The 27,218-nt window shown below is 40.0% G+C and overlaps 1 protein-coding gene across 2 annotated transcripts in view; it reads left to right on the top strand.

The window, feature by feature from the left end:
- The first annotated feature begins 323 nt into the window (after nt 1–323).
- Nucleotides 324–27,218, top strand: part of LOC117795053 (tumor necrosis factor receptor superfamily member 19-like) — a 34,898-nt gene continuing 8,003 nt past the window's right edge. Inside the window, exons 1-3 of one of the 2 annotated variants that reach the window (XM_034664983.1) lie at nt 324–769; nt 20,134–20,238; nt 21,629–21,739. In XM_034664983.1, coding sequence (XP_034520874.1) covers nt 20,170–20,238; nt 21,629–21,739 — 180 coding nt within the window. In that variant the 5' untranslated portion in view covers nt 324–769; nt 20,134–20,169. Of the gene's footprint in view, nt 770–8,972; nt 9,167–20,133; nt 20,239–21,628; nt 21,740–27,218 lie in introns of those variants that run through there. The other variant, XM_034664982.1, reaches the window with a different exon arrangement.

Here is a 27,218-nt window from a genome sequence, read left to right on the forward strand (position 1 = left end):
TAACTACTCTGAATATTTGACACCCAGTCTTTGTGAAAAATTGTGATTCTTATCAATGAAGAGGCAATTAAATGTTGTCATTTGGAACCCAGATGGATCAGGGATCTTATCACACTCCAACTGGGAAACAGATAACAGAAACAGTACTGCATGAGGCACAATAGCCTAACGTGATTAGAAATCAGGCAGACTCTGGCTTCTCTGGAGCTGTACTCCCCCACAGCCTGAATTATAGCTCTCCTACCAGTCCCACGGCGCTGAATGATGTCATGGGATCTGCAGTTCAGCAAGATGAAAGGGATAAAGCAGAACCCGCTGGCACTAGGCAAAGCTTCCAACACACAATCCACAACACAGCTTGGGAACCGAAAAAGCTACAGATCCAGCCACTCAGCCCAAGCTTGGGAGAGCCACCGGGATTGCCTGGTTGCAAAGGGGAAGGGAAAAAAAAAAGAGGAAAACAACGTGATCCGTGTTAAACAAAAGAATTTGTGGACTAGGAGGCGGGAGGGTGACTACCTGCCGAAAGGGAACTTTCTTGATATCCATGCATATATATAAACTTGGCTCTGCCTTTGATGTTCTGCAACTGATCACCGATCAGATTACGGGCATTTCATCTCGCTGTTCCTCTCCCTTTGATCTGCATGGTTAATTTTATTTTCCTGGATTTGAAGTTTCGTCTGGGCTTGTGCTGACATACATTTTTGGGAAGGTAGAAGCATTTGGCATAGAAGTGCTGCCAAGGAGAAACTAAGCTGCTGAAAGGGTGAGTACTGGAAAGAGTTCAGCACATTGCAGGTACAGCATTTTCTATTTTGTGTAGCTTTTGCTTCACTGTTCCTGTGTGTTCTAAGAAAAAGATGGCCTTAATCAATGAAAGGCAGGCATTTCTCTACTCGACTGCTACATTATGTTATATGAATGTGTCAGAGGGTTTGCAATCTGTCATGCAAATTTTACTTGGAAATGAGGTGTTCAAACAGGAGAGAGCAGAGTGCTAACTTTAGCATACCACCCGCCTTCAGAGCCTGAGATCTGTAAGCTGTAATTGCTCTAAGTATTTACAGGTTGCTTTATTTAGTAAACAGGCAGGAGAACTTTACTGGCTGCCAATGCTTTCCTTGTTTTCTTATATAAAAGAGTACAGTGCATCGCCCGCAATACTGTTCCTTTAGTTTATTTATTCTCTCACCTCCAAGATGTAAACCTATCAAATACATTTCCTTATGCAGTTTGCATCCTCAAGGGAATCACTGAAAAGGCATTCAAGGATAATTAAAGCCTTTTATGTGTAAAACTGAAGAATTTTAAAACAGGGAGGGTAAAGTTGTGCCAAGTTTGGTTAAAAAAATTCTCTAGTGATTTTCTGTAACCTTTGGAAATAGCACAAGCCTTATTTACAGAAACATTCCTGACGTTAGTATTCCTAAATTAACATTTACTTTAAATTTATAGTGACAGCTGTTGTAAGTTAAAATTTGCCAACTGTTTATGAAAACTATCTGAGTAATCAACAGTTACTATACTACATAGAGTTTTTAGTCACATTTTCACTTTAGTTTATACTCAACTTGGCAAAACCAAAATATATATCACAGTGCCGAATTTGAAAGTTCACTGTTGGGTTTTTTTGGTCAATTCAATGATCACACCACACACACACACACAGAGAAATCTTTACATTGAGATGCAAGAATTTAATACAGTGAAAAAATAAGAGGTCGTGTTCATATTAGTTCACTTTAATGTTCTAGTCTTAAGTTTATTTAGGTAGAATCATTATCATCACAATGGTCTATTTTATGCTAACTGAACCACAAAGAAATTATAAATGATAAGACTAGTTATCCTTTAGTCTGAAATTCTGATGAAACAGGAAAGGTCTAATGAGCCTCATTTCGAATGTAATTAATTTTTCAGAGCCAATTAATTTAATTACTTTCTAAACTTTCCTCCAGATATTAGAAGGAGGGTAATTAGCACTGTTTGCTTAATTTTAAAACTTTGATAGCTGTTAAGTGGAGATTATTTAAAACCGTTCTAAGCTGACTATATTTTAGAAGTGTGTCAGTAAGAATTTAATCTAAAAGACTTAACTGTTGTTTTTCGTCATGCCAGGAGAGGCATTTAATTTTTTGTTCTACTGACAATGTAACAAAGCACGTTCAAAATATCCTGGGGTATCAGTTTAGGTTCTTTCATATGTTTGCTTAAAAAATCCTCTTTAAATCACAAAAGCAGTATTAATATTCACATTCCAATAAAGAAAATTAAGCTTTTAAAGTAATGAGTGGAGAAGATGCCTGAAGAAATAACGTGCTTAGGAATTTGATCATTTAGTTTAGATTTGGGATTTATAAAAATTGTAAATGATTGTTAATATTCTGCTACTAGGTTCATTTTTAACAGCTACAGACTCTCCTCAGCACAAAACAAAAGGGAGAATTAGCAATTATCTGATTAATTTAGGCTTTGTAGAAAACTAGCTTGGGCAAGTCAAGTCCTTGAAAATCCACTTCAGTGTCTGAATTAGTTCAGTTAATTGTTTACTTCTTGTGTCTTGGTCGAGAAATGAAACAGATTGAATTTGATTTTAAAAGAAAGATGGCTGTTACTGAATGTACAGGTACAGTCTCAAAAGGCATTTCTTAATTAATTGCCACATGATGATCTTGATTGTGCCTTAAGTAGCTATGCTCCATGATACTTCTATGAAGGAAACTCTTATGTCACACTTTTCAAAGCACTCTCCTATCTATGGCTTCAATGGCAGCTTTGTTACTATAGAAGGTCCAAGTCTTCAAAAGACTTTTATTTCCAGTCCTGATTCTGTCACGAAGTCGCTATGTGACCTTAAGAGAGTCGCTTCACTACTCACTTTTCTGGAGCGTGAAATGAGGGAGTTGACTCTCACATTATGAAAGAAGCTGGGTGGAAATTTTAGAGCCATTTTACAGATGAGAAAACTGAGATTAGAGAAAAGTTAACTTGACTACCCTAACCAAGGTCACATGGCTGGTTTTTCAAGTCTTAATCCAATGTTCTTTCTAGCTCACCACGCATAGTCTGTTTTCTCACAACTGCACAACGGAACTAACGCACTGTGTAGCTGAACAGGGAACAATGGCAGTTCAAAAGATAAAGATGGCTACTTCCTACGGGAGTATGTATATATATTTTTTGTTTCCATGATAGATAAGTCGGTTAACTGGATTTGTCTGGTTATCATCCAACTGTTCTTTTTGCTTCTGCATTTCTAAGCAGTCTGAACACAATTATTGTTACACATAATGTACCAGGATGTTTAAAATAATTTTTTTACCAATACTTAATATATCAGTGTAACATGGAATCACATAAATGTATGTGTGTCTGCCTGGGTATACACGTATATAAAAGCTTGGCATCAGATAGGCACATCCTTGTGTGTTTTCAAGGAATACATATTTTCTTAGAAGATGTCGGTGGGGTCCTGGAGAAGTTTCGTAGTTAATGTAAAGTTGTTATTCAACGAGGGAGATTCCCAGTGGGATTTTTGTGAGATTTCACTTCACAAATTTAATAGGGTTCTTACATGGGATGTGTTCCATACTACATTGGATCATGTTAAGAATCCTTGAATACATTTCCATTAACTCTTTTTGTTTCTTTTTTCCCTAGGGGGGAAAAATTTCTTGTGACTAAATTTAATTTATTTATGGACCAAAAATTTTGAACATAGACACACTCTTGAGGCCAAATAGCTATCCCTCGTGTCTTATCCTCATAAAGGTTTCATGTGAAGCTTTACAGATTATTACTCAGTAACATTCACTAATGTTTATTAATTCACTAATTATTAATTAATTCTCTAATGCTTATTGAGTACTTGTGTGTCAGACACTCTCACAGTGTTTTTTTAAAACACAGTCTCATTTAAATTCACAACGATTGTTTGTCATCCCCATTATACAGATGAGGGAAGTGAGTCTCAGAGACGTTAAATAACATATGCAAGCTGACAAGGCTAATTAAGTGGCAGCACTAGACTACATCTGATTTCAGATCTTGGGTTCTTTTGTTCTAGGGCTGGGTAGTTAATTCTTTCCCTTACAAGAATTATATAGAACCCAACTCGACTGTTAGCAAATATCAGAACCAAAATTTTGGCCAAAAAGAGGGTTCTGTATTTTTTTTTCTTTCTTTTGGTGTATTTTATGAGGACTTTTAGAAGTTTTTGTTAGAGTTTTCGATCAGCTAGAACCTATTGCTGTACAGGACCTCAAGACATAAACCATTCTTCTGCTTCACAACCAGACAGAACTCAAGAATTGGCCATTGGCTTGGTCAGACTCTCTTCTCTGGGATGGCAGAGCCAGTCCAAGACACCCCAGAAAGATTAATAATTTGGTGGCCCTTGAAAGAATGGTTCTTTATAATTTTGTCAGCCCAATCTACAAAAACGGGCAATGAAAAGGAGCTGGGCAGGAGGAGGCTTCTAGGTGACTGTACTTAATTTCCCCTCTATTATCACGAACCATTCAGCTTTGGCTCTGGAGTTGTTCCTCAAACCCACCCACTTCCTGGAATGACCAACAGAAGTTACCAAGTCTCTCATCCTTAGATTGAGAGGGGGTTTAATACCATCCATGGTGAGTTCAATTTACTCTCTGATGGAAAAGGGGAGGGAGAGGTGAAGTGGGTAGGCGGGGCTTTCCATTGACTTTATCAAACCATTCCTTCCAACATAAACCATTCTCTGCGAGAAGAGTTCTGACAAGTACAGCTTTCTCCATCCTGCTAAATGTCCCCAGTACTTGGGCAGCCCTAGCCAAGGATCAGGGGCTGCTGCCCAGCTAGCCGGTTCCTTCGTTAAGGCACACACAGAAGAGTCTGCCATATTTATCGGAAAGAGAGGAGGAGAGTCAAGGGTCCGTTTCTACTCTCATTAGACACAAGAAAACTCTAGCCAGTGGGGTGGTCATAAATTCACAGAAATTAGTGCAAGTGCTATAACTTATAACAACTTTGTTCTATAAATGTCATAACTTTGACGTTATATAAACTAAATAAATAACCTCATTGGCCTTTTCATGTATACTGGTTTATGCACTAGTGGTATGGTAAAGATTATATTAAGATTCAGGGAGCCTGGATTTTGATTCCAGCTTTATTATGAACTTGGTGTGTGTCCCTGAGCAAGTCATTCAATGTCTGGTCCCAACCCTACACTGATAGTCTAGAATTGGCAGCAACGGGTGTCGGGATAGGCATCTTGACTATTTTCCCCCTTATTTTCTTAACTATATTTGACAAGCTTGATTAATCTTTGAGATCTTCATTCCCATTTATCAATTCATTCAACAAATTTTAATGAGCACCTACTATATGCCAGGCACTGTGAACTGACAGACAGAATTCAGTATTCTCATGTAGCTTGCATTCTGTTACATTTTCCCAAGGAATAGTGATTTACAATAGAAATTATTAAAAAGTCAATTTTCCTTGAACTTTGCTTCTAGTGAGCTGACTTATCACGGGAACTATTTCTAAAAGAAGTCAGTTTCATCATTAGTTCAATTTGGGGGGGGATATCCTAAACAATACACTTTGTATCAGCCTAGATAGTGCTAAAACTAGCTTCTGGGAACCAACTCTTAACATAATCTTAAAAACAGCATAATCTTAAAAAGCATGAAGATCCTCATGACAATTTGGCTTTCCCTGTAACAACTTCAACCCATTAATGATATTCAGTGTTTTAAAGGGAGAAAAATGCTTGCAGCCCTAATTCTAAGCATCGACCTCATTCTGAGTGGGCCTAGAAATCACATAATTCTTTTTGTACTTCTGCTGACACTCAGTTGTGGGTCTGGGTTATCATTCAGATACTGGAAGAGAGTATCTGAATGAGTGTGGTAAAGTGGGGAGTACTTATTTAACTTAACAGGCCTCTTCTTTAGAGAATAAGATGTGTACAATAGTCAGAATGCAGAGGTTCATTGCTCTTTGTCTCCACTGTCAAATATCATTTCAGTGATCATCTATTTACTGACTCTAGGCATTGGGCGCCCTACAGAAGATGTCCTGCTACTAATAACTGCTGCCATTTAGTGAACATTAACTATGTGCCAAGCATGGTGTAAGTGCTTTAAATACCTTATTTTATTTAATAACCACCAATGAAACAACACATTTTACAGATGAAAAACAATGGAAATTGAAGGAGGTTAGGTTCCCTTTCCAAGGGTATGCAACTAGTGAATGGCAAATTGGCATCAAGTCCAGATAATCCGGTGCCAAGGCCCCTATATGTTAAAAATAATGTCTTTCTCCATAGTCAACCAATAGGCTAACCGAGTAGATCAATCAAATACACATGAAATAATGCAAGAACTAATGGACTAAATAATGTCTACTGTCTCTGAGTACAAAGGGAGGCCAAGGAATAGAAGAGCACTTGGCTGAAGTCAAAGAGGTAGTTCCTGGCTGGCAGATTATATTCCACTGAGAAAACATTTATTGAACATTTGCTTGGATGTTTGATATTATCAAAGATTCAAGTTTGAACAAAATATACTCCTTCTCTGAAAGCATTTTTAACTCCCTAAGGAAGAAAGCTAAGTCACAGACACTTAGGACACGAGGGAGATGTGGCAAATGCTATCACAGTAGTAAGAAGTCCACAAATCTTGGATAGATTCATGAGAGCTGTGACTTCTGAGCTGGTTCTGAAACAGGAGTAAGGTAAGTAAGTAAGGAGTTAGCGCAGTAAGGGAAACAGGTGAGTATGAAGAGTAAGTTCAGAGAGCAAAGGGAAGGGGAAGTTCAGGGCACATTTAAAGCAAGGCATGCAGACCAGTTTGGCCAGAATATAAAGTGTGTGGTCTAGAGGGAGAAAGATAAGGCTGAAAATGTGGGTGGAGCCCAACCGTGGCAGTCTTTTGATGCTAATTTAAAGAGTATGAAAGCCATTCTTTACAATGAGGAGACTCTTGTAAATCTTTTAATTGGATAGTGCCAGTGATGAAAGGCCAGAGGAAGCAGGACCTCTGGACAGACCAGCAAGGAGCAATATTCAGGTGAAAGGTAGGGGGGCCTGTACCATGATGGAGGTAGTGGGGCCAAAAGAAAAAGAGGAAGAAAGGATGAGTGTAGTGGGACCTTACAAAGGAAAAAGCAATAATTCAGCTTAACAAAGACACTGAGTGCTCTATGTCCTAGACTCCGAGATAGTAAGAAAATAAGATGAGCCTTCAGATGATTGAAGTCTAGGTGAGGAAAGGAGCTCAGACAAACAGATAACTTCAATGTAATCTCAACCATGTTAGTGCAGGACATGTAGTAGTAGGGTGTAACAGCACAGATAGGCTAGGGAAACTCCTCCTCTTTCTGGATAAGTACGGCAGATGCCTCTGTGTGTGCCTTAATGAAGGAACCGGCTAGCTGGGCAGCAGCCCCTGATGCTCGGCTAGGGCTGCCCAAGTACTGGGGACATTTAGCAGGATGGCAAAAGCTGTCTTTGTCAGAACTCCTCTCCCAGAGAGTGGTTTTTGCTGGAGGGAATGGTTTGGTCAAGTCAGTGGAAAGCCCCGCCTACCCACCTCACCTCTCCCTCCCCCTTTTCATCAGAGAGCAAATTGAACTCACCATGGATGGTGTTAAACCACCTCCCAATCTAAGGATGGGAGACTTGCCTTGAGGTTCAAATAAGATAGTGCATATTATCTGTAAATTGTTTACAAAGAAATTGCTATTGGGGTTTATGTTCTGGCCGGGTTAGATTTGAAGTAGATATCCTTGAGGTGTGACACTTGGGAATGATGACATTTTCCACGTATGTTCCACAAGAACCTGGTCTAGCACTATGGCGTTCTCAAGATCACAAGATCTGCTATCAGAAATTAACTAGAACAACTTATTCATTCATTTATTCATTCAACATGTATTTGTTGAGGGGCCACTATGGGCTTTGAGGTCTAGTAAGGCAACATAGGCTATCCTTCCATCCAAAGAGCCGTGCAGCTGTGTCAGGAAAACAAAGCCAACACACGAAAAATGGATGCCTCTTTGTACCAGAGTCATGCACAGTATCTTGCGTTTGAAGGAAATTTCGCCTTTTATTTACTCACTGGACAGATGAAACAGTAATTGCTTACATTTCCATAGCATTCTACTGCTGAAAAAGTATTTTTTTTTACATACATGATTCTTTTATTCCTTTCGACAAATTTTCAAACCGGACACGTCAGCTCCGTTTCATACATGCACAAACTGAAGTTCGTAACTTTCAACACCTTACACAAAGCAATAGTAGAGGTATGGAGCCTGGACTCTGTCTGTGCTCCCCCACATGGCCAGCGGCTTTGAGTTTATTGAGCAACCCTATGGGCTGGATTGGGCTAGTGCTGGTGTGGAGGAGGTGGACACAGGTGTGTACAAGGATTGACCTTAACGGACCACTAGAGGTTTCTGTGGGGGGCGGGAGGGTGGCGCGCCTTGGGTAAGTATCTGCTGGAAAAATGCATCAATGAATGAATGAGACGGTTATTGACGAGCTAGGTCATCATGATTTTGATCAATCAGAGTAAATGTGCCACATCGTTTTCTGGGGGGCCTTTCCTCCTACGCAGAAACAGGCGCTGGTAGAATGTGACCAGGCAAAGGAAAGGCACAAAGGTCTTGGGAAAAATACGTCTAGGGTAGAAACGAAGCCTCTCTCCCTTCGCGGCAGGCAGTTCCCCTAACACCGCCAAGCTCTTGCTGGTCTTGGTGTCCGCGTTTCTACCCCCCTCCCCACCGCCCAGGTCGGCCTGACGCATTCACCAGCTCCCGCAGCCACAGGGGGCGCGCCATCCGCGCCTCCGACCTCTGCAAGGGAGAGCGGGGCTGAGCGGAACCGAGGCTGCCCAGCGCCGGGGGCGGGCGGGGCGCCGGGTGGGCGGAGCCCTAGGTGGGCGGGGCCCGGGAGGCGGTGGCCGTTGCCGGGCTACCGGAGAGCGCGGAGCCCGCTGAGCAGGGAAGCGCTCGGCTTGCGCGCGGTGAGAGGACCCCCCGACCCGGTTGCCCGCCCAGTAAGCTGCACCCGGCCCTTTCTGCGCGCCCCTTTGGCTGCGAGTCCAGCCTGGACCTCCAGGGCAGGACGGGGAGCGGGGCCGGTGGAGCTTCCCAGGTGACAGGCAAGGTAGGTGCCCGGCTCCCCGGGGGCTGCGCGGCGGTCCCTAGCCCTCGCCGCGGGTGGATCCCCGAGGAATGGCAGCCCGGGAAGAGGCGGCTGCCTAACGGGAGGGTCGCTAGCGAGGGCTGCTCCTGTGCAGAGGAGCGGGGCGGGCGGACCGAGCCGGGCGGACCGAGCCGGGCGGACCGAGCCTGGCGAAGGCGACCCCCGGGCAGGGGTGACAGCCAGGGCAGGAGGACTGACGGGGGAGGAGGCACCGGAGATGCTGGAACCTAGGAAGTCGCGGAGGGACGCGGGAGGGTGAATGCCTCCCGGTCTCAGTTGGCGATGGGAGTGACAGGACTTAGTCTTTCCAGGCAGGGATCTTGTAAATAGAAAACCTGCTTGTGAGGCAAACGTCTATGAATATGTAAATAAATCTGCGCGAGGCTTAACCGGGGCCTTGAACGGTGGCGCTGCAGGGTCTGTCCTGGGCACCTCGCAGCCGCGCGGCGCCCCTGCGTGGACTCGCGCTACTCCGGAGGAACCGTGCGCAGACCTGGATTGCCTACCCACTGTGGCTGGGGAGGTGGAAAGAGAACACTCGCAGCACTTACAAGTAGTCCATAAACATAGCATTCCGTGGAAAAAGAACGTTTCACAAAAATCAGCACTATTAGTATAGTGATGGGTAGAGCATGTAATAGATTAGAGAGAAAGGTCAATGCTCACGGTCCTTGTCTAGGTTCCGATGCCATTCCATGGAATAGAAATTTACTAATATACTCTTGAAGATGAAATTTGGAAGGATTAAAATTCAAGGATGATCTGTTTTGATGGTAGCCAATTATTCATCAAACATACATTTAAGAAATCCATGTCACCTTTTGCATTTTCATAAAAGGACTCAATTTGCAAACAAAACCATAAGCCTTGTTTAGTATTTCTTGAATTGAAACAACTTAACTCAAAATATTTATGAAGGTGTAATTTTTACTTCATTAACAGTTTTCCTTTACTAGAAGACACTTTCTTCACATAAACAGGAAACAGTTATTGTTAAACATGACTTATTCAAACAGAAGATTTTAATATGCTGTTATTTCGTGATCAAATACTTCTCTTCAAAATGGAAGATTATATTGCATTAGTTTAGGATTTACTCGATATGTTTTCTGTTGTGCAGTTTCACCTTAGGCATTTTTGCCAATGCTACTTTCGTGTAGTTTACAAATATTTTCTTATCTCAAGCACTGCTTATTCTCTAACTTAAAGATCAGTAACTTGGAGGGGGAGAGAATTGAGTCCCACTGTGGAAGAAAGTGTTTGACATGAATTATTATTCACAGAGATGTGGGTACTTGAAAAGAATTTATCTTTGGGTGATATTCATCAAGTTGTTCTGAAAATAATACAAAACATAGAAATGCAATTTCATTACAAAAGTATTACCTTGACATCAATACATAGAACATTATCATGAGCTCTGTAAGTTCTTTATTTTTTAATCTATGAAAATGTCTTATAACATCTACTTTACTGCTGAGGCCACATGACTTTGTTGACTTGAGAATTTTCTCCATAGTTAGTGTCAGTATTTTCTGGGATGTTGATGGAAGTTGGCTGTCCCTTTGATGAGAGTGTCTTTTGACTCTGAGCCCAAGGCTGCATTTTGAATTTGAAGTTAAGGACATATGAAAACTTTTTATGCCCTTGAAATTGCAGTATTAAAGTACTTTTCCTATTTAGAAACTTGAAAAAAGAACACTGCTAATATATAACAGCTATAACAGGCTTTTCAAAAGAACAGAAAATGAAATTTTTTACTTCAGATAATCATTAGCTTTAGTTTATACCCACCTACACACACATACAAATAGAAAATGAATGGAGCATGCTGCCCTTAATATGTTAGTTTAATTTATGTTACAGCTCTAGTACATGACTCTAGGGCGTGTTGGGGACTTTTGAAACATAGGTGAGAAAGTCTGCTAACACTCATGAAGACAATTTCACTCTCCTTTTTCACCGATTTAGATCTTTGAACTGAAGCTTAACCCAATCCCCTGTGACTAGTTCCATCATTCAGAAATTAACACAACAGACACGAAAAACTGCAGGCATCTTGAATATATGAAGAAAAAGCAAGTCCTTTTAAATCTGATGAGTCAGTATTTAAGACAAGCATTTAAAATTTGGGAAAAGGCTAACATGCCCTATCTGTGTTGACTACAGGTTGAATGAGCATACCCACCTTGAATAAATGTACACTCCAAATGAATAGACTGCTGCTCATGTGATAAGAGAGCCAGGAACAGTTCAACAGTGATGTACATTTGTCTCATGGCAGCTGATTATTAAACGTTCATAGCTTTTTTAAAGTAACTTTCTAGCTGAAGAGAAAAGAACAGTAAAACAGTATGAACATAATTTCTTCTCATGATTTACGGGTTAAGCAGTGAGTTCATTCATCCTATTTTATCCGGCTAAAATGTTTACATTTCAAAGTAAGATGTTTAAACAGTATTGGGCTATCTTTTAGTCCACACATCACAGAATATGTACCTTTTAAACTGAAGTTTTAAAACCTGGGTTTTAAAAAGAGACCAAGGACCCATCAGCAATTAGATAAAACAAAGGAACTTGTATATCTAAAGATTAAATATTATGTAGCCACTCTTCAGTGGGCTTGGATAGGTCTAATATGAAATCGAAAAGAATGGACACTACTTACACTGGAAAAGAGCACTTCAGATATTTCAAAGAGAGGTTTTGGAATTGATCCAGACTTCTAAAATAAAAATTGAAACAGCTGTGTTTTAGAAATGGTTATGCACAGTTCTCTTAAGATACACTGTGTGGGCATTGGAGGTCCCCACAGTCCTTGATGTTACAGTTGTTCTACTTGTATTTTGAGATCAAGAAACAATTATGAATGGGGGGGTGGCATTTATGAATTGCCTGGGTTATAATATGCTACATTTTGAGAATACTGACAGTGATTTTCTGAATGCAAGGATAATAGAGTCTACAACTCAGAGAAACAAAAAGAATTAGTCTCCAAAAATCCTATCCCAGGTTAAGTTCTGTTTAGAAAAAAAAAAAAAATGCTATAGAAGCCTGACAGTGAGTGGCCCCTAATGTTTTTGAACTTTGGGGGAATTGAAGATATTGTGTTTGGCAACAGAACATTGTAAAGCTTGTTGAGTTTTTTTTTTAGTAGAAAATATTTCATGATTTGAAAAAGGGAAATCTTTCTCATTCCCCAGCCAACAACAATATGTATGTGCTTATTACCACATGCCTTTGTGAGCTTCCTAGGCTACAGAAGAGGCTGCCAACTCTATGATGTAGGAAGAATGATTTTCAGAACATAAGGAAACTGAGGGCCAAGATGGAGTAAGCCTAGAGGCCAGGGGTTATTGTCCTGTTTGGAAATAGCAATACCCTGGATTTCTAACTGATTTTTTAATTCTCTCAGCGTATGGGACTGACATTATTTCTAAGCCATTTATGACTCTGTTCCACCATTAAAATGTAAAAGACTGTCTGTATAGCATTGGCTTTATTTCAATGCTGATTTTATAAATTGTAAGCCTGCCAGTTTACTTTAATGTTGATTTTTTAAAAAATATTTCAGTTTATTGCATATTGGAAAAATGTATGAGTTCAATGTAGCTTTATTACATAGTGGTGATACAGTTTTATGAGATGAAAACTGTTACCTATTGCATGCACTGTATGTTAGATAATAAATCAAGTAACTTTAAAAGGATGAAAAAAATAGAGAAATTCATTTATTCTGGAAAAAAATACCCAGATTATTTGAATTATTCTGAAATTCATCTATTTTGGTCATTTGTAAGACAAAAAATAAAGATCATTCTCAGAAAGCTTACTGAATTAGAGGGCACCTGGGTGACTCAGTGAGTTAAGCAGCTCAGGTCTTGATCTCAGGGTTTTGAGTTCAAGCCCCATGTTGGGCTCCATGCTGGGTGTGGAACCTACTTAAAAAAAAAAAAGAAGAAGAAGAAAGAGAGTTTACTGAATTGTTAAAATCAGAAAAATATATACCAGATTCTTCTTTAGTGATCTTTGTTACTCTTATAGTACTGTATTCAAGAGGTGCGGTCCTGAACTGAATTGTGTTCTACTAATTTATATTTTAATCTCAAGTCATAGTTGCACATATTTTCCACATATATTACTTTAACCCTTATAACATTCCTAAGAGCTAAAATGCCATCCCTAATTAGTGAATTTCTTCATTCATTCAGTGTGTATTGGGCACATATTGTGGGTGAGCTAAGGTTCTAGGGCAAAATCACGGTTTTTGTCATTAAGTCCTAAAACCATAATTGGTTTGGTTGGTGCTGGAGTGAAGGAAGGCTGCTCCGTGTGACAATAGGGAATGGTGGAGCCTGGGGTACTAGAAAGTACCTGTTCTTCTGTGTAAGGGACAACTGATGCTCAGCTCTAGCTCATGTTGCCTTGATGTGGGACCAGATTTTCTATTTTTTCAGGAAAATTCTTTATTTTTATATTAAAAACTTACTTTAAAAAAATTAAGCACCACAGTGACTGAAGAAAATAATGTCGCTGGCCAGATGCAACACATGGCCTGCAAAGAGTAAAGCAAGTAGGTAATTATGTTGCGGGGTAGAGACGCGCCCAGGGGGTGGTGGAAACACAAAGGAGAAGTGCCACGTGAGACTTAGGAAGATCCCAGAAGAATGCTGACAGGTTGTGGGGCCGGTATGATAGATACAGGAAGGCCCCAAGGCAAAAGAGGGGGCAGCAGCTGGGCAAACTGCAGGTTGAAACAACCACTGTGGTTTGGGATCCAGTGGTCTGCGGTCCAATAGGAGATGGAGCCTAGAGCTCCTGCCTAGCGGGCTCCTGCGAAGGGCTGCCTGAGACCCTGCTTCTTTGCCTGTCAACACGCCAGCACAGGGTTTCAGGATTTGGACAAGTAGAAGGGGTGTGCATTTCAGCACCTGTTGGATTTATCCCCTTTAGAGGCTGGCCGATCAGGACAGGTCATATTAGTTACCATTCATTCAAATGAGCAGGCCGAGCAGCTTGATTCGATAAGCAGCCACTTTCTGTGCAGCTGAACAGAATGTTTGCCAGCTCGATGCTTCCGGCTTCTGTGTCTGCTTTTTTGCTTGCCTGTTTCTCCCGAGACTGCCGCTCTGTTTGATACTGTGGAATAGCAGTCAGTGAGGCAGAAGTTCCAAACTCCTCGAAGACAGTGAATCGGCCATCAGTAGTCTTTTCCTTATTGCTTAGCTAAAGCCAGTTTCTCTGCACGCATGTTGTAAAACTGGTTGCTAGATTGCTAGTAGATAACATCTAGCCTGGATTTTTTTTGGCAAACTGTGAAAATCCATAATCCCAATAATTCAAATGTCTCATGGTTGATAAGTCATCTCCAAATAAACAGAACGCTGAAGTATACAAAAGTGTTCTTCTATCTGGGCCAGACCCTGAATGCTCAGCAGTCAAAAATTTCAATAAATATCTTTTTATTGCCTTATTTTTATTTTAAATATTATTGCTTGCATGCTTGTTATTTCATTACATTTTCATTCTTTTTATGAACGCCAAAGCATTTCACAAGGTTATTTCATTTTCCTCCAGGAAATACAAGGTCACACTTACAACACTCCACCAGCTACATTGTTTGTTTCTAAATACCCCCTTGCTGGGCTATATTCAGAGGTGTTGAGGAGATGCCACCACCCCTGCTAAGCTGTGAGCTTCCTCGAAGTGCACCTTTGTGGTGCCCCGCCCCACTTGGTACTGCCTCCTTTCAAGCACCTAATAACTTTAATCAAAGTGTGTTGAACAAACGGATAAGTCACTAAATGTATCATCTTGTTCTGTAGTTTTGTTTTTGTTGATCATTGTTGTTCCTGTCATCCTCCTGTGCCATGGGCCACTGGATGCGGCGGCCTAGGATGGTACAACCCTAAGTCAGCCTGGAGAATGCCTACGTGCCCCATTTTGGAGTTACTAGGCATGGATTTGATTTAGTTTGAACCATTTCTATTACATGTCCTTTGACCCCCAGTTTTCTCTCACATCGGACGGAAGTAAATATCTACTTTAGAGAGTGGTAATAAGGAACAAATATATACTTTTTATAAAGCCTTAACACAGTACACAACATATAAATGCTTAGTTCAGACTTTGAATTGATTCTTCAACTTTGAATGTTTTCTGCACACCCGTAGGCCCAGAGGTCTATAACATTACCAGCCACTGGATTGTGACCGTCTGAGTCATGTCTCCTGTTGGTCTAACAAGTTACAGTCTTCAAGGACCATCACATACATCGGATCATTTGATTTTCAGTACCAATGTCATTAATTACAACAATAACCATCGCCAACACTTATGTAGCACTGATTATGTGCCAGAAATAGTTTGGATCAATTCACCCTCCTGGCAGTGCTTTATGAGTGCTGTTAAACTCACTTATTCCTCACAGTAGTTTCAGGAGGCAGGTATTATCATTATGCCCAATGTAGAGATGAGGAAACTGAGGCTCGGGTTAAGTAACTTGGCCAAGGTCACATGCCAGTAGGTGGTGTTCTCAAAGGCAACTGCCACACTAACCACATCGGCCCCAGTGGTCCATTAAGTGTTCTAGGCCCTGGGCTAAGCACTTGATATACATTTTCTCAGATAATCCTCACAATAGCCCTGTGAAATAGGTTCTGTCGTTATCTCGACAGATGACAGATGTGTCAAAGTGACATTGTTAAGAAATGGGGCTGAAAACCCAGGTGTTCTAGTGGAGATTTCCCCCTGACAGTTGCCCCGAAGAGCCAGGTTTTTTTTACCCACATTGGGTTTACATGCAGAAAAGTATTTGAACTTGGACTTTAGATTATCCCATGTGCAGTCAGGACAATCTACCCAGGCTAAATTATTTCCCAGCCTCTTGGTATAAAAAAGCCAGGCTAAGAAAGAAGTCACAGAAAAGAGAAGTGACATATTCCAATGGTGCACTTTTGATCTCTAGCTCCCAGGATAAGAAATCTTCTGTAAAAAACTCACATTTTTTTAAAGATTTTATTTATTTATTCGACAGAGATAGAAACAGCCAGTGAGAGAGGGAACACAAGCAGGGGGAGTGGGAGAAGAAGAAGCAGGCTCACAGCGGAGGAGCCTGATGTGGGGCTCAATCCCATAACGCCGGGATCACGCCCTGAGCCAAAGGCGGACGCCCAACCGCTGTGCCACCCAGGTGCCCCTGAAAAAACTCACATTTTTAAAAAGTAAATTAGGATTTTTAAAGATACATCACTGTATCATTCAATCCTGTCTTCTAGTTCAATGCATTTAATGTCTTGTAGATATAATCACATGCTAATAAGATATATCTGAGATAGAATGTTTATTCTTATTCACTACAGAAGAATTAAATGAGTTATGTGCAACCAAATTTCACTTGTTTTCCACAATATATTCTTCATTGTTTTGTGCTTCTTTATTCACTTAATTAATTCAGCAAACATTTACGTGCTTATATGAGCCAGGTACTATGCTAGACACTGGGAATACAAAGAGTAATAAGGTGCAGTCCCTATTTTAAAGGAACATATAGTATGGTGAGTAAAACTGGTACACCAATAAACATAACTGCTATGCCATATGATCGATTCCATGTGAATATAGAAAGGCCTATTGGGCCATAGGGAGCAAATCTCTTTAGTGTGCTTGTCGTGGACAGCATCTCAGCAGGGTGAAAGTTGAGCAGGTTCTTGGAGGGATTTAGGCAGAAAGGCTCTTGAGACCAAGGTTACAGTCTGTGCAAGAGGGCAAGACCAAGGGTGTTCAGGAAAAATGTGGGCATTGGGCTATGGCAGAGCCGAATGGGTGTGAGAGCAGTGACCAGTGATGACACGGGGGGGGGGGGCGACTAGCAGGTGAGTTTATAAAGGGCACAGGTGCCAGTCTAAGGAGTTTAAAGGATAATTTGCAAAGATAAACCCACTCGAACTATTCAATTTAGCATATGTGTTGAGAGAATAAGACAAGTCAGCACGTAGGGTATAGTTCCATTCAGTTTTTTCTGCCCTATCATCTAAAAAAAAAAATCTCCTTCTGATGCAAAAGTCATGGCACTTTAATTTTTTTTTTTAAAGATTTTGTTTATTTATTCGACAGAGATAGAGACAGCCAGCGAGAGAGGGAACACAAGCAGGGGGAGTGGGAGAGGAAGAAGCAGGCTCATAGCAGAGGAGCCTGATGTGGGGCTCGATCCCAGAACGCCGGGATCACGCCCTGCCGAAGGCAGACGCTTAACGCTGTGCCACCCAGGTGCCCCTAATTTTTTTTTCCTTAATAGTGTTTATGTGGTTTTTATTTCATCACCTCTTTTAATTTATTGACTTTTCTTTTTTTATTATTTTTATTTATTCATTTGAGAGAGAGAGAGAGACCAAGAGAGCACAAGCAGCGGGAGAGGCAGAGGGAGAGGGAGAAGCAAACTCCCTGCTGAGCAAGGAGCCCCATGTGGGACTCCAGCCCAAAACCTAGAGATCATGGCGAGCTGAAGGCAGACACGTAATCATCTGAGTCACGCAGGAGCCCCATAATTTATAGACTTTTCAAGGAGGACTACGTAATTTACCTTTTTGCCCCAAGAACATTACACACGTATTTTTTTTTTCATTATTAATGAAATACTTACACTAGAAAGAACTTTTAGGAAAAAGAGGGGAAAAAATTTACCCAGAATGCCCCAATATGAACCTAACCACTGATGGTATTCTGACTTACTTATTTTTGTACATAAAACAGGTGTATCTTCTCAAGTCAAAATCATATTGCCACAACGTCTAACTTGGTGTGCATGGTAGTGATTGCCTTTACCAGAAGACGCTACAGTATTTGTGTGCCTTCTACAGTAATTAGTGCAGAATTCCAGTGTAGTGGTCTGCCCAAACTGGTTGCTTGATTGGGGTACGCACTGACTCTATCAATCTCTTTTTTCTCATATTTTGTGTAAATGCTTTGGTATTTATACCCTCTTTTCCCTATTAGCTTAATCCAACAGATTTTATGTTATTCTTTTAAGAATCAGCACATTTAAAAAAATTAGGACGGGGCGCCTGGGTGGCACAGCGGTTAAGCGTCTGCCTTCGGCTCAGGGCGTGATCCCGGTGTTGTGGGATCGAGCCCCACATCAGGCTCCTCCGCTATGAGCCTGCTTCTTCCTCTCCCACTCCCTCTGCTTGTGTTCCCTCTCTCGCTGGCTGTCTCTATCTCTGTCAAATAAATAAATAAAATCTTTAAAAAAAAAATTAGGACGATGTTGAGAAAGAGAGAACCTGAAGCATACCTTTCAGGAAATGTGATTTTATCTTCTCATCCCAATCCTGTGTCTGCGCAAGCAGGAAGCTGCATGGTTGGGTGATGGCTGGGTCATTTTGAGATATGCAAGAAGGAAAAAGAAGCTATGATCAAGAAGCGGGAAAAGAAAAAAAAAACTTTGAATTTAGTCAAAATGGGTCATTCATTCAAGAAACATAAAAATGATTTTTCACTGCGCTGATAATTGGAGCTATGCAGGCAGCTGGACTAACCTTCTGGGTTGTCCATCTCCAGGCTGTGTTCAGGCTCACCCTGGGCTGGCTGCTTGGCCAGCAGTGAGACCACAGCGGGCCAGCCCTGTTTCCTTTGTTGTTAATTGCTATTGTTTTTCTTAAGGTCTTTGGCCCACAGTTCTGGTTCTCTGCTCTGGTTTCTTTCTAAGTAGTTGCATTGTCTGCTCTGGGGCTTTGTTAGTTTTGGAAGATTCTACTTTGGAGAGAAACTGAGCCTTTGTTTCTCTACCTAATAGATGGAGCCACCAGCTGAGTTCTTCCCCCCCCCCTTTTTTATAAATTAATCACTTCTCTGGACATCGTGTGGATCTGAAAAAAAAAGGCAGCCATGTTTGTTTCTACATTTTAGGTCATTCTCATAAAAATAAGGAGGTTTGGCTTACCTTTTATTGAAAAGTGAGTGCCTCCAATTTCATCATTTGTAAATGATTTTTAGATGTTTTAAAATAAATGCTCATTTTTCTGCTCATAGATTATTTTCACTGTAGTATTTGGAGGAGGAACTCACGAATGCCAAACATTAACCATATCTGCTTCTTAGTGGAGCTGAAGGCCCAAGACCTGAGCGTAATGTCTTTATTAAAACAGAGCAGATTGTATTGCATGGTATATGCTACTCGGGGACACTGGAACCAACCCACCTGGATATGCATCCTGCCCCGCCTCCTACTAGCAGTGTGATCTCCAGCAAGGGACTATGCCTTCCCTGAGCCTGTTGTCCCATCTCTAAAATGGAGATAATGATAGTATCTACCTTCTAGAGTACTTGTGAAGGTAAATGAGTCAATACGTTGGAGACAGTGCCTGGCACATTGTGCTTAGCACGTGTTCATTGTTATTTTATCACCATTATTGCCCTCTTAGCACTGACTGAACCCATCTATGTGGAAGGTTTATATAGTCACTGTTTGAATATAACTCTCTACTGGGTGGAGCAGTCGGACACTTTAGAGACTTGGGTAGAAAATAAAGGCAAGTGTAGGGGCGCCTGCCTGGTTCAGTCGGGAAAGCATGCCACTCTTAATCTCCGGGCTGTGAGTTTGAACCCCATGTTTGGTGTGGAGATTACTTTAAAAAGTAAGATCTTTAAAAAAAAAGAAGAAGAAGTAGAAAATAAAGCTATGTATAGCCTAGGAATTCAGAGCCAGTAGGAGTTTTGCATATAATGTGTAGGGAGACAGAGCTTCCATTCTCCTAACCTAAATTGTGAAAGGCTTAACTATTATTTGTCCATATATCCTTTACAAAGCGACTTCCTTTAAAACATAAATAGTATGACCTAATATATACATTAATGGTAAACATTCTAGAGTAAATACAGAACACAGTGACAAATGTCATCCTGGTTAACTAGATCTTCTTGTCTTTTAGAAAACTCTTCGACAATAAATACATGTAATAAGAGCCATGGCTTTAAAAGCGCTCCTGGAACAAGAGAAAGCCTTTCACACCATTGTAGTTTTACTGGTCTACTTGGTAAGTCAAGTCTTTCCTTTTGTAAGAATGTGGTGGAAGAGTCATCTAAGTAGCGCCAAAACTATTTTTTATTTCTAATCCCATCTTTTAAATTTTTATTTCAAATTGTATTTTATCAATGTTGCATTTCATTAATAAGCAAAGATTGCTGCTGAGTCTTGACATTTGTAGCAGTAGTTGGAATTATTTTATTTACACTTAGATGAAGTAATAAAATCACAGCGTTACCCATGACAGTGGTTCTCCCTTGGGTGTATAGACATATGTTTCTGTAACACACCCTAGACCCTAAGAAGACCAGATTCTGTTTGGAGCCCATGACTTACATGGCTTGTGAAGAAATTAGAATGGATTTTTACAAGAGCTATTCTTTTTATATGATTATTTATATCCTTTTTGGTTCCAAAAAGCTTTAAAAAGAGATGAAGAATTTTAATGTTTGAAAGCTTGACACAAAAGATCTATGAAGGTGTTCAAAAGGATCGAAATTTATTTAATCTGGAGATAAGATCATCATCTGCAAACATAAAACGAATTATTTACCCTAGAGACAGTACCTGAAGTAATCTTGAAAGACAAAGTAAGAGGCAATGGGGTCACATTGGAGTCTGAGATTCAGGTAGAGGGAGGAAAATGTCCTTTCTTTCAACGGAAGCTGTTACACATTCAAATGAATGGTCTAGGAGGGAGGCAGTGGAATTTTTTTCTCAAAGAGATTACAGTCTCTTTGTGGCTCCTACCGCTCTTAAATAAAATCAAACTCCTTAAGATGGGTAGTCAAGGGGAATTAAGAGATGCGAGAAGAGAAGAGATTATTACGCCTTTAGCCCCAGATCTTTCTCTAGTCCTGAACCCCACCTTGAATTCTCCCTCCTGCCCACTGGACAGGTTCAGACTTTGATTTTATTTAGTTAGTTTGCAGGACATCATTACACACACTCCCGCTTCAAGGTGGAGGTAGTTTGTATTGAAGTAATTACTCATCATTACAACCATCAAAAACCATTTCCTGTGCCTCTGGTGTAAAGCCATCCTACAGAGCAATAGTTTGTTCACACAGTGCTTCTTACTAGAAAAGAATAGGTCCTAAGTCATTTTCTACCTTGGGCACTCAGAAAAGTATCAGAGCAAGACAGCCATGAATTTAAAAAAAAAAAAAAAAAGAGCTCTCATTCAGGGAATGCAGAGGAGAATCAGGCTTATTGATTTATTTGTTCCACTGACTTATTCAGAAAGTGATGTTTTCTTCCTAAACTGAAAATTAAATTGGCCTCACTCTGAATTAACGTTTACATTCAGTGATCGCGGAAGAATACTGATGATGTTCCTTTCTCACAAAAAATGTAATTAACTTACTTTAAAAATAACATTTGGGAAACTTTTTTTTCAGGCATGTGAAGTGATTTGTGAAACTGGAGACTGTAGACAGCAAGAATTCAGGGATCGGTCTGGAAATTGTGTTCTCTGCAAACAATGTGGGCCAGGCATGGAGTTGTCTAAGGTAGATATCGTATGCGTGGGGAAGTTGTAGATCCCTGGTTTGGGGGTTTTATTTGTTTTTTTTTTTAAGATTTTACTTATTTCTTTATTTGAGAGAGAGTGAGAGAGCGAGCACAAGTGGGGGAGAGGGGCAGAGGGAGAAGCAGGCTCCACTGAGCAAGGAGCAGGATGCAGGGATACAGGACTCGATCCCAAGACCCCGGGGTCATGACCTGAGCCAAAGGCAGACGCTTAACTGACTGAGCCAGCCAGGTGCCCTAGATCTGTGTTTTTAAAATACATTGTTTTTGGCTAAATTCCTTTAGCTCGTTGCTAGTGAAAATTCTTGGCACATTATGTTACTTTAGCCAAAGATTTTACAGTTCTCTCTCTAACACCTTTGGTTCATATGTCTTACTGAGCTAAAAGGAGTAGGTTCTAATAATTAGGATTTAATAAATGTCATTTTGTGTAATTCGTGTTTATCGTATTTCATTGAAAGAATAAAATTATTAAGGTGTATTTGAATGAATTAAGAAGAATCAATGCTCTACTAAAGATTTAAAAATAAAGCAGCAATAAGAGAAAATGCTATGCTACCTTCTTCTACTGGGACTTCTTTCTCTTAAAATTTTCCCATTGCTAGTCAAGAAGTGGTGCCTCCAATACCCACACTCCACAGTGGCAGCTCCTTTCCAAACCAGGGTTCTGCACATTCTTTTGACAATGCAATCACTATTATTGATCTCCATGTTTGGTGTATGGTATTCCCGGGAGTATTTTAAATGTATTCATCTTACCCACTATTTGTTAAGAAGCGGTGTGTTTCAGGAGAGCATATTTCAGAGTCTTGGATATTCTCCAACCTTTCTTTTTTGCGAGCATGTTCAGAGCTATACATCCATTTGCTTTATTTTCTGACCGTTTGAAGATGTTATTCGTTGTGGATGATGGATATATCATTTTGTTCTAAATAAAGCATCAAAGTCTGCCTGTTAGAAAAGGAACAAAAGATTTTTCTTTTTACTTAAAGTGACTTTTAAAAGAGAAGTCCTTTTGCCCTAGAGACTGCCATTATTTAAAGTTGAGTCTTGTCATTCATAGATTTTTGATCAATGATCCACAAACAGCAGGAAACAAAGCATTCTGCATTCTGCAAGTAATTCCTGGTGGATGGCTTTTCTCTCTGATTGTGTTCAGTAAGTGGGGCCAGTTAGCATCCTGAGCTTTACATTTGGATTGAAACGGGCTGACCTTCCCTGTGTTATGTTGAGTGTTAACTATAGCATCTCAGCCCGGTGTTTTTCAGTCCCTATTGATTGTAGTAAGGTGCATTTTCAGACATAGGTTTTGTGGTGTTGGGTGTAAAGGGATTCTTTAGAGCAGACCTGTAGATCTAGGATCAGTGAACAGAGTAGTGAAAAATGCGACAGTGCCCAAGAGGAAAATAGATGATGAAGTTGCTACCTCTCAAAAGTTCCTCTTTTCCCAAATCTCGGTGGAAATCTGAGTGAAATGTCACAGATTCTGAGAAATGAGTAAATCATTTTCAAGAAGTTATTCCTTCTCCTTCATGCTTTGAATCTAGAGAATATAACCGCAGAATAATTTCTGGAAAGTCAGACCGGGAGATGAAGGTCATATGAGCTCTAGTATCTTCTTTTAGTCGGTATTTATATCTAAGCTTTTTTTACTAAGAAGTTTTATTTAAAAAATCTAACTTTTGGGGTGCCTGGGTGGCACAGCGGTTAAGCGTCTGCCTTCAGCTCATGGCGTGATCCCAGCGTTATGGGGATCGAGCCCCACATCAGGCTCCTCCGCTATGAGCCTGCTTCTTCCTCTCCCACTCCCTCTGCTTGTGTTCCCTCTCTCGCTGGCTGTCTCTGTCTCTGTCAAATAAATAAATAAAATCTTTAAAAAAATAAAAATAAAAAAATAAAAAATCTAACTTTTTTATTTAAAAAATAGGATGATGTTCCTATCATCCCTAATATTTTTTTATTTTAAAAATCTATCAGCTAAGATTATCTGATAATAGTCTTCTATTTCACAATTTTCCATTGATTTCCAGAAGAATTATTTTTCTCTAGGTAGTAATTTTCCCCAAGTATTGAAACAGATGTTTACCCCTATGACACTGGAAGCAACCAAGGGAAGCAATCTGAATAATTCTGCCTTTATTATTTATCTTATGTATTAATATTTGTGTTTCAATATTTATTATCCTTTTCTTCATTAAAAAAAGATCAGGCCAAATTGAGTGAAAGAGAATAAAAGTAAAGGTAATGACATCACTGAAAAACTAGGGTAAGACCCACTCAGATGCACAAATGTTACAAATATAAATACCATCTTCCTGCATTTCCTGAGGTTCCACCTTGCGGTGGATATTAAGTAGAGCCGCAGGGTACACCTTTGCCAAAGGAGTGAACAAATCAGTCAGCCTCAGAGAGTTTTTAGGGCAAAAGAAGTGCCATTTAAATCTTGTTATATAAAAGTTAATAAATTTCTGTGTGTGTGTATGTGTGTTATAAATTAAATATTTTGCCAAGTCTTTTATCTTGATTTTAGCTCCTAGTAGATAAAATTAGTAACTTAGCCTTGCTCATGCCCTAAAAAGAGCAAAGGAATCTAAAATACCAATGGGAATATATATATATATATTAACTATATATATATATATTATATTAACTATATATATATATATATATATATAGTTTTAATTAAGTAATCACAGCAAAGAGCTTGAGTATTTAATAAATGATTACTTTGGGGCTAGAAATTTCTAAACTGTCCATTTGTGATTTTACAGTTTCTTCTTTCCAGGCTGCCTTGATTAAATCTTTAGCAAGAACATATATCTTTCAGAGGAAAAAAACCTAAAAAACTAACTTCTGAGTATTTTAAAATCAGATAAATCACTTAAATTAGAAAATTTACTCAACTGGTTAATTATGACATCCATGTTTTACAAATCAAGGGGAAGTTTACTTTTTTGGCTAAGACTAAGCTTTTTTAAAAAAACGTAGTCAGATATTTATAAATAATTGAATTGTTTTTTACTTGTTATACTAAACATATAATTTGGAGGGGGGATGACTGTTAATTTGTAATGAAATTACTGAATTCAGTAGTCCTTACCTTCTTAACTGAGGCTTAAAATTTTGGTTACCTGTGGTGCTTGATATTTTGAATGCACAATAAACAGTAAATATTTTAAGGTGGGTTATTAAAAAGCAGAAAAGCTAAATCAAATTATTGGTAACCACAACTAAAGTTTTCTTTATATTAAGGGTAAAAAAAAAAGTGCATTTTCACCAGACGTGAGAGCTTTCAAATAACCTTTATTCTAACATTATTAAGTTACTTCTTTTGCTGTAGTAAACATAACTTAAAACTTATGTTCATTTTCGAATATCATGTCTCTCAACCCAAAATAACAAATGCTGGGTCATGAGGTTCTTTGCATGACAAACGTGTTATCTGTGCCTTAAAACTAAAGCCTGGAAATACTTTGGGTAAGCAGGTAGAGTTATAATTTCCATCTGTGGTTTTATTACTCCTAATGATTATTTTCTTTGGAAGGCATTCAATTCTATTTTTTTCTAAAGGCGTCTGGGCTTACTTTCCCATTGTTAGGTGTCTGCCATTTCAAACATGTAGTCGGGTTTGGGGGAGGTTCCCGGAATAGCATTCCTGGAGACAGTATACACTTTGGCACACCTGTTGTGCATGGCCAGTGGTCCCTCTGACCTCTTTTCACTTCCTTTCGATTGTTAGATAGTAAGAAGTCTTCACAGAAGCTCCAGGGTCCATAATAACCATTGTTGTTTGTTTAGGTTGAGACCCTTCCCTTCATTGGCCACTTTTTAAATGATTACTTGTTTTAACCTTTCACCCTAGATACTTTGGGTTATGTGTGTCTAAAAGATGTCTCTTTTTTCTTTTCTTTTTTTTAATAATAATATTTTTTATTACATTATGTTAGTCACCATACAGTACATCCCTAGTTTTTGATATAAAGTTCCATGATTCATTACTTGCGTATAACCCCCAGTGCACCATGCAATATGTGCCCTCCTTACTACCCAAAGATGTCTCTTAACAAAGGTGCACTACCTCTCAAATATGTTTTCAGGTGTTATTTTGTAATATAGATCATGCAACCAAAATAGATATAACGTTCATTATAATGAGCCAGGTTCTATGTGACATTTGCATATTAAATAATGGAGTCCTTCTAGCATATGTCTCAAGTAGGGCGTATAACTCCTCCTGTTTTATAGATGGGGAAGCAGACACGGAGATGATTAATTGGTCTGTCCGTTGTCACCATCAGTACGTGCTGGGAGAGGGTGGGGGCCACATGGGAGTATGGTTTTTTCTCTCATTTTGCATAGTGCTCATGTACGGTGCTGTCCGATAGAACTTTCTGTGATGATGGAATGTATCTGCGCTGGCCAGATGGGAGTTACGAGCCACTTAAAATGTGTTCTTGAATCTTGAAAGGTGGCTCGTGCCGCCAAAGCACTAGGTTTTACATTTTAATGAAATGAAATTTAAGTTTTGTCACATGAAGTTGTGGCTGTTGTGTTGGACGGTGCAGCTCTAGAATGATAAACTTCCCTCCAGAAATTCTGGCTCAGGACCAACTTCTAACACAAAGAGATAGCTAAATCCTGTTGACCTGATGCTTGTGCATTCCAGCAGCTGCCCCCCTGGTCACCCTCTTGCCTCTCCTTCTCTGGCTGAGCCTGGCCACTGGTTTCCAGACATCCATCTGCTTCTGTTCCTCCACCACTCCTGTTTGGCCCAGCTGAGTGGGAGCCGTGGCTGTGGCCCCTCACACCGGGTGGCGTCCTCTGTGTCCCCTCCTGTGCCATCTGAGCCGTCTCTTGGCATTAGCGCTTTTGGTTTCCAGTTGTTTCCCTGAAAGCCCCAAGCATCCTGTCTTCTCACTCAGGCTCTCTTTGGTCATTCGGCTTAATGGGTAGTCTTCCTGTATCTTTGGGAAAATATAGGACAGGTCACTGAGCCATCTGGGCTCTGTTTTGAGGATTTTCTATCACTGAGCCATAGCTAGTCTCTTTCTCTTCTACTACAAGGTTTAGGTTTTGAAAGTTTATAAGAAAGGTAATTGATAATGTCTTGTTCCTATTTCTGAGGCAAAAAATACAGTGTTGTTTACATAGCTCCACGAGTGGTACATGGTGGGCATTTGGGGCCACAAATGTGCGCAGGAGTGTTACACAGCTGGCCCTTCGGCTCGTGAAAATAAACAGCACTGCGATACGTGGGAGAGGATGACTTTTGTTTTCCTGAAGTGACCACGTTAGCCTTTTAATTCTTAGTGTCTAAAATCTGCCCAGCCACAGCCCCTCCTTCTCACCGAATATTAATGCCAACAATGTGCTTTTAAACACGATCACCTCCCAGCAGTAAACCAGGAAACTAGTTTTTGCATGAACCACTTGAAACAGTCTTCAAGTCCCTGGCACGGT

Source organism: Ailuropoda melanoleuca, chromosome 7, assembly GCF_002007445.2.
Source record: "Ailuropoda melanoleuca isolate Jingjing chromosome 7, ASM200744v2, whole genome shotgun sequence".
Lineage (NCBI taxonomy): Eukaryota > Metazoa > Chordata > Mammalia > Carnivora > Ursidae > Ailuropoda > Ailuropoda melanoleuca.